General features: G+C 42.5%; 1 protein-coding gene across 1 annotated transcript; it reads left to right on the forward strand.

Annotated features, from left to right (window-relative positions):
• Positions 1-81: 81 nt before the first annotated feature.
• On the forward strand, positions 82-5,790 carry LOC109486476 (ketimine reductase mu-crystallin-like). The gene is made up of 9 exons (XM_019790306.1): positions 82-175; positions 1,295-1,473; positions 1,910-2,054; positions 2,622-2,684; positions 3,034-3,135; positions 3,485-3,662; positions 4,067-4,188; positions 4,823-4,907; positions 5,347-5,790. Exons 2-9 carry the CDS (start codon positions 1,307-1,309, stop codon positions 5,406-5,408), a joined length of 924 nt encoding a protein of 307 aa, XP_019645865.1. The 5' UTR covers positions 82-175; positions 1,295-1,306; the 3' UTR covers positions 5,409-5,790.
• The last annotated feature ends 2,894 nt before the right edge of the window (positions 5,791-8,684 follow it).

Genomic DNA, 8,684 nt, shown 5'->3' on the forward strand with positions numbered 1-8,684 from the left:
TGTGGAAATTAGCGCTAAATTGGTCCATTCTATAGAAAGTTTAAGAAAAGCCACAATGTTTTCATGCGGTTAATTAAAAAGACCAAACAAGCACGCGCGCGGTGCGCATGCGCCAGCCGCAAGGCATCCCGGGAAGGAGACCTTGACCGCAGGTAACCCCACAGCTGACCGGAAGGTAAGTATCAGTAAGTAACGCATTATAACGTGGTTTTAGCAGGTAGTTCTATAACATAACAACAATTACTAATTACCGTACAAAAGACTACTGTGCAATGTCTTTGCATAACAGTCATCTATTGAGGCAAGGAGACAATTTGCTTTAATGAATTAACTTTATTGCTGGACAGTTGTAACGTTACATGGTAATTTTTATGGAATCAATAACAATGTGATCAAAACAATCAAGTCTATTCTAAGAGACTACTAGTATTACTACAGATCCTGAACTTGCAACTGTAAGTAATGTGGTTATACAGTAGAGTAGAGACTAGTTAGCAAGTAGAACATTTAACTTTGCATATACAGATTGAGGCAAGGAGACAATTTTAAGTTGTTTATTGCATGCCCGAGGGCTTAAATTGCAAACAGACAATTTGACAAGAAAAAATTGTGGTGATATAAGACTATTTGCTAACATGAAGTTTTACACTGTACAATATACTTATATATGAAACCTAATCTATATGACCAATACTTATATGAAAGCCAGACGTGATCTTTTTTTTTTTTTTTAGAATAGGCACCGGTTAAACTTGTTTATTCTGACCTGCTTCTTATTTCCTGTCTAAGCCTTAAAAAGTGCAGGTAAAATGTTTCTAGTGCAGGTATGTAACATATTTTTCATTTACTTTGTTACTGGCAACTGACCACTGCTACTTATATCATGCAGGAAGATGTATTTCATTAGCCCATTATCTCTTCTTGTTACATTTCAGTTTGCCATGATGCAGAAAAAAAAGCTTTTGAGCCCAGCCCAAATTCTTACCTGGATTTTGCAATCTCTTTGAGACTAATCTTGTTTCATTTCAGTATGGAGAAAAAAAACAGGAATTTGAACCCAGTGTCTTTGAGACTTTAAGAATCTTCTTGTTTAGTTTGCCCTATAAATTAAGCTTTTTGTTTACTACTGTTACTGCCTTTATATATATATATATATATATATGAAGTATAAAAGAAATAGTGGTGATACTAGTTTTGAACAGCTTTTAGTATGATCCATAAATATTTTTTTTGTCTAGGGATGCATCCCAAAACACTTCCCAGTAGTCTGAATTCTTTTCTTGTTTTGTTCCAGTTTACGAAGAAGATGGCGTCTGTTCTGCCGCGGATGGTGTCTGCCTCGGACGTGGCAAGGGTCCTGACCTACGCTGACCTCGTTCCCGCGATGGAGCGGACGTTAGCGGACTTCTCCCGCGCAGACGGGACAGTGGTCCAGCCGGTCAGGACGGTCATTCCTGTGGAACAGCATCAGGGGTGAATAAATTAATTATTCTTGGGCCCTTGTTGTCTAATGCCAGACAATCTATAGCTTTTCAGTCGCTCTCTGTACTCTCCAAGCAGAGGTTTGGGTTTTGGGTTAACGTTATTTTTGGCGTGTTTTTAGACTTTTTTTATCAGGGTTTCTTTTTTGCACTGGAATTTTTCTTTCACGTTGGGTTGGGTTGGGTGAAAGAAAAGTTTCAGTGCAGAAAAGAAACCCCGATAAAAAAAAATCTAAATACACGCCAAAAATAACCCAAAATCCAAACTTCTGCTTGGAGAGTAGCTCTCTGCAGGTCTGGCTGTGCAGTGCCTCTAATGGCTGGTACAGCTGGTTCTGGCTAATTGTCAAATGTATTATGCTTATTTGTGTTGGAACAAAGTTTTAACTAAAACTACAAGTACAAACAATAGTCTCCTTTGTTTTCAGGTTTTTCCTGGTGAAACCTGGTTACCACGTAGCCGGTAACACCATGGCCTGTAAACTGCTGACTCTGTACCCAAACAACACGGACCGACCCTCACACCAGGCTAGCATTGTGCTGTTCGATGCCACCAACGGATCACCTCTGGCTGTAAGGATACTAGTTCAGTCTCTATCTTCTCTCACTCTCACTCACTCACTCACTCACTCACTCTCACACTCACACACTCTCTCACTCGCTCACTCACACACTCACTCACTCACCCACTCACTCACTCACCCACTCACTCACTCACTCACTCACCCACCCACTCACTCACTCACTCACTCACTCACTCACTCACTCACTCACTCACTCACTCACTCACACAAACTAGATGCTTTGCTATACAATCATGTACCTTGTGCCTTGCTTGCACTTTTCCAGGATCATGGATACAGAGATACTGCATGATACAAAGGCCAGCGTTATTGACAGGATGTTCCTGGTTTGAAATCATCTCTCCCTCTAGTCTCCCTCTGAGTGACTCTCTCTTTCTGTCTGTCTCTCCTTCCCTCCCTATCTCTCTCTCTCCCTCTCTCTCTTTCTCCCCATCTCTCTCTCTTTTCTCTCTCTCTTTTCTCTCTCCCACTCTCTCTCTTTCTCCTTCTCTTTCTCTCCCTCAAAATGTATATGTTATGGTCACTCACAGACTCTCACTTCCCCTTCTTCTCACAGGTAATGGACGGGGGACACATCACAGACATGAGGACAGCAGCCGCCTCTGCCGCAGCAACAAAGGTCAAATATCAAAGTATTATACTCACATAAGTTTTGATACGCCTACAAACGGCAGAAAGACAGGCAGAATCATGCCTAGGTCTGGTTTATGTCGTTAAATGTTCTTAGTATATGCAGTCGCGCTGGACAAGTGGTCTGCTTAGGAAAGTCCCTTAATGCTTATGTCTGTAAGATAAGAAAAAAGTCGGGACCCAGTGTTAACGTCATACTTCAAAGAAGCCATGTGGCAAGCCTCACTGGGTCAGTCTACTGAGGAAGACCAGAGTGACTGGTGGAAAGCTCTTAGTGAGAGAACTTCTTTGTGTTGGGTCAAAAGGTCTAACTTAAATATACTGTTGTCTCTCTACAGCACCTAGCCAGAGACTCCCCCCGTGTCCATGCCATACTGGGGACTGGGCATCAGGCATACAGTCACTTCCACGCACTCAATCATCTCTACAAGTTCGACCAGGTGGGTATACATACTTTAGTTTAGGGCTGCAAACCTAAACATAAATCAGGTACAGGACCTGTTACAGGTACAGACTTAGGTTTTAGGAACAGGTCTGAACCTGTACCTGTACTTGACAATTTGGCAAATTAATATAACGGTTACATGTATTAACATATGTTCTTCTGAACTTCCGCAATAACATTAAAAACAATAATAAACTGGAGAGAATCTTTATTCAGATAAAACAGGACAGAACTAGGCAGCCTTATGCCATATGCAAACAAAACAGAACCATGTGGGCTGTTTTTTTACTTGCATACACGTAACCTTTATCATTTGTTTAATCCATTCCATTCCACCACTCTAGGTGCGTGTGTGGGGCCGGACTCAAGCTAACGTTCAAAAGTTTGCAGCAGAAACGGGAGCGACGCCGTGTGCCACTGTGGAGGAAGCTGTGAGGGAGGCTGACATCATCACAACTGTCACCATGTCCAGAACTCCTGTACTACAGAAGGACTGGGTCAAACCTGGCAGCCACATCAACGGTAGGTTTGTTTATCATGGTGTCAAATAATCAACAGACTACTTGTTTGTATGATCTTTAGGTACAGGTAGGCAAAAATCATCACAGTGTGCCAAAATTATGAACAAAGTAGGAAAATCCATGAAGGTTTGACATCCAGGTAACAAGATGCCAAGACAACACTGACAGTTACTCAACTGGATAAGATTTTGAAAATGGTCAGATGTTTCAGGTAGTTTCCACTACATTTTGTTTGTCACTGTTGACCACAGATCTCTTTCAATCACTGATAAATAAAAGTAGTGGGTACTACCTGAAATATTCTCAAACTCTGCTGTGCAGTCACTTGACTAACAGTCTTATATGAAAGGTAGAATGGTGACCAACATTTTTGCAAAGTTGAGCCTGTGTTCTCTCCACTGGCAGTTGTTGGAGCGTGCAGACCAGACTGGCAGGAGCTAGACCCAGAGTTGATGCTCAGTGCTGTGGTGTATGTGGACAGTAGTGAGGCTGCACCAAAGGAGTCTGGAGACATCATTCTGTCTAAGGTAACTACAGAGATGCTCAGTCACACAAATACTTCAGGTCCTGTCCTTGGTGCTGAATGCTATCCACACACATACATACATAACTTTACATACGCAGACACACACAGAGAGAGAGAGAGAGAGAGAATGAGTGAGAGTGAGTGAGTGAATGAGTGAGTGAGTGAGTGAGCGAGCGAGTGAGTGAGACAGAGAGAGAGAATTTGGTGTCAAATCACTGCATGTAAAAGAACCCAGCACACATATTGAGAAGGGTAGGGGTGACCCAGAGTAGGTCCTCAGTTCTGTGGTGTATGTGGACAGTAGTGAGGCTGCACCAAAGGAGTCAGGAGACATCATTCTGTCTAAGGTAACTACAGAGATGCTCAGTCACACAAATACTTCAGGTCCTGTCCTTGGTGCTGAATGCTATCCACACACATATACAGTCACAGAGAGAGAGAGAGAGAGAGTGAGTGAGTGAGTGAGTGAGTGAGTGAGTGAGTGAGTGAGTGAGTGAGTGAGTGAGTGAGTGAGTGAGTGAGTGAGTGAGAGAGAGATTATAGTGACGAAGGATTACCAAGGTAGTGTAAAATCTCTGCACATAAAAAGAGCCCAACACACTTAGTGATAAGAGTTCTATCTGTTTTCCCCTCAGGCTGAAGTGTATGGAGAGGTCGGGGAGGTCATCTTAGGGAAGAAGGAGGCCTTTAAGGACAAGACAACCATCTTCAAGTCACTCGGTCAGTCTTTGTCTTTTAAATTTCCTTCATTCTCAAATATCTTTCACACTTAACTCAGCCAATCTTGAAAGATAGTGGATAATACATACTCTAGTCTGGTATCTGAAATGCCTGACTCTTTGGAGAATCTATCCAGCTGCTTGGTTTATTTTGCATTTATACATGTTACCACAAATCTTGAAGAATTATCTTGTCTTCAGAAGAAAGTACATGTACTAGTACTTGGTACATTAGTTATTCTTATGATAAAAGTTAGCCAGGGTGCCATCCTATTTCTATACTGGGGCTCACATACTTCCTATAAGTGATTTTTTCAGCCAGCCAGTATACTAGGCCCATAGCAAATCAGAGGGCATCCAGGCTCAACAAAAGCACTATTTATGACTCCATTCTCCTGTGTCTGACTGCTTACCTTGTGTTTTTTCTGTTCCTGCTCCAGGATTGGCCATAGAAGATGTGGTGTCAGCTCAACTGGTGTACGACAAACTCACAACCTCATGAACAGTCTTCCCGAACAACTGCCTTAACAGTCTTAGCATGAAAGTTCATCTGTGTTGGTATCTAACATTATGACAACGGTTAAACTTTACGTAACTAAAATTTGGGGTAAGTCCCAATTTACTTGGTGTTGGTTACGTAAAGTTTAACCGTTATGATAATGCCTTAACAATCATTGTTGAATTTTACTACATGTATATAATTGTTTTATTAGTAAAATTATACGCAAAGAACATGTACTATGAGTATTAACCTTCATATGGCTATAATTAGTTAGCAGCTTCCTAGACCAAGCAAGAAATTTTTTGGACATAAGTGGCAGTTTAAAATGAATTAAATATTTATTATGCAAGTATGCAGCTTCACTCAAAAGCAATGTGCCTTAATATGGCGTTACATGTATATGGAGACGTTCAGTATATAACTGTTATTTCTTGAAATGCTCAATTTAATTATGCTTATTCTTGAATGATTATTAAATTGGTGCATGATTTTAGAATGGTGGTATGGTTCATTTTTACCTGATTCTTGTAAACTGGAAGACGACAATTTAAACATTCCTTTATTGTTTTAGTAAAATTATATCTGATAGTTATTGTTCTAATAATGAAGGTATTGACAAAATATTTTGAATTCATATCTGTCAATGTAACTGTAGCATAGACTTGACCAGTAGTCCCCACATGATTTTGAAAAAGTTAAAATTACTCAGACTTCTTCTGAAACAAACAGTAATTAAAAAATCTACTACAAGATAGAATGTCTTCACCTGTCTTTATTGAAATCACATAGTCACGTTCTATGACCAGACACCTACATGTAGATATTGAGAATCTCTAAGAGAGGTGGCTGACAGACACCGAAACATCAGCAGGGTATGATCCTTATATACCATCCTTTTGTTGTGACCTGTACTTAACCCAATGGGTATGTGTGTACAATAAAGGTCTTCATTCATTATATCCTATAAGTTAGTCCAACCTAATTAGACTATTTTTCGGAAGTGAGTATTTTTATTTGAAATGAGCATCCAGGCATTACACATACAAGTAAAAATACATCTACCTGTATCGGTGTGTCCAGGTATGGCACTAATTATGGCCAGTTGAGTCTTGATACGCTCTATTTGGGGGCCTGCATGCCCTTATTCGTAAGGCGTATTATCAGGCCTTTTTCGTCTTGCCTGAGGCTATTGACAGGATCGTCCTGTCAACAGCAAGAAATACTGCACTGCTGACAGGATCGTCCTGTCAATAGCAGAAAATACTGCACTGCTGACAGGACGATCCTGTCAATAGCAGAAAATATTGCACTGCTGACAGGACGATCCTGTCAATAACAGGAAATACTGCATTGCTGACAGGATCGTCCTGTCAGCAGTGCCATTTTTGACACTGTTGACAGGATCGTCCTGTCAGCAGTGCCATTTTTGGCACTATTGACAGGATTTTTTAAATCTTCCATTTTGGGCTGTATTGACATGATTTCTTCTTTGTTTTCATTTTTTAACCAGTCAGAAGGCTACTGTACTGCAGATTAGGCGTTTCACGATGGCGGCTATCATCACGTTAACAGTTATCAATACAGAGTTTGTTGGCCTCTTCTTCGTGTCCGAAGATACTAGGAAGTCAGTCCTTCATGTGGCTGCAGGCCCTCATGTGGCTGTGATGAATACAGAGTACTCCAGCAGATATTTGTCAAAACTAGACATGTTCAAAATATAAATACAAGCGAATTTCATGCATAAGCTGTCTGAAATACGAAGGCGGTTACATGAGATGAAGACAATAAAAAGGACAAAAAGAAGTTGATCTCTATCCATTATTTATTCTTTCAACAACTTCGAAATCAAATGGAACAAATCCAGGAAAGTACCGCTGGTGTGGCCGGTTCAGCTAGCCGGCCCGCTAACAACAACAGCCCCCTGGCGCGCGTATCCAGCTGGCCACCGAATTTTACCGGCCCCACTGGGCCCCCAGTACCGGCAAAGGCACGCTGCAGGGCCTGGCACGCTGGTTAGTGTTACTGTTACTGGGGGCGGGTTGTTGTGTTGCTGTTTGCACGCCTGACGGTTAACCCTGGGTGCCCCAGAGTCCGGCGTTTATTTGGCGATAGATTTCGGGAGAAACCGTATTTGTCCGCTACCATTATCCACCCAAACCCCTTCGTCCACGCGAAGCCCTCTATATAAACGCCTCATGCGCGAGGAGATATTTAGAATTTAGACCCAGTGTGCCAAGTAGGTCTGCCGGGAGTATGGCTTCCCGTGACTTTTACTTAGGAGATAGACACTCGCGCGCGGGGTGGCACCCAGGCTAGCCCGACGGGTACCCGCCGGTGGACCGCTGTGTCATTCCCGCGGCGCCGGCTGTAATGGCTAGCGCTTACTGTCGCCCCGACTAGCCTCTACCAGGCACCGTGGATCACTGGAAAAATAATAGAAATTGGCCGAAATAAAGGGAATATATACCAAGGGAGTTAGCCGACCTTATTCCCTTTATTTCGGCCAATTTCTACTATTTTTCTAGCGATCCGCGGTGCCTGGTAGAGGCTAGTCGGGGCGACAGGCACGCACTGCCGCCGCATTGCTTACGGGAGGCCAGGCGCGCGCTACCGAGCGGGGGATCAATGTATGCACGACGATCTGCAGGGGCCGCAGCGCAGGATCGTAAAAAATGGCCTAATAGCATACATAATAACATCTACATAAGACCTACACGAACCAGCGCCCACCCCAAAATTTCCAGTACGAAATAAAAATACCAAAATTTTATCGATCCTGTCAATAGTAGAATAATTTGCACTGCTGACAGGAAAATACCTGTCAGCAGTGCAAATTATTCTACTATCGACAGGACGATCCTGTCAGCAGTGCAATATTTCTGCTATTGACAGGACGATCCTGTCAGCAGTGCAGTATTTTCTGCTATTGACAGGACGATCCTGTCAGCAGTGCAATATTTTCTGCTATTGACAGGACGATCCTGTCAGCAGTGCAATATTTTCTGCTATTGACAGGACGATCCTGTCAATAGCCACAGGCTTTAGGCTTAGTAATCCGTAGGCAGCCTCCCCAAAAATCAACGCAATTCGTAAAAGAACATTAGCCGCAAAGCGTAAAGTCGCCGTCAGCTCTGAGACTTAAACGTAATCGGCGGCAATTTTTTTTTGCGTACGGTAATTCGTAATCACCCCCCCCCCCACTGCAGGCCCTCGTATTTACATGTAGATGCCGACAACAAATACCCCCCCCCCCCCCCAAAAAAAAAAGAGCAAGAA

The sequence above is a fragment of the Branchiostoma belcheri genome, unplaced genomic scaffold (genome assembly GCF_001625305.1).
Source record: "Branchiostoma belcheri isolate BF01 breed outbred unplaced genomic scaffold, Haploidv18h27 scaffold80, whole genome shotgun sequence".
Classification (NCBI taxonomy): domain Eukaryota; kingdom Metazoa; phylum Chordata; class Leptocardii; order Amphioxiformes; family Branchiostomatidae; genus Branchiostoma; species Branchiostoma belcheri.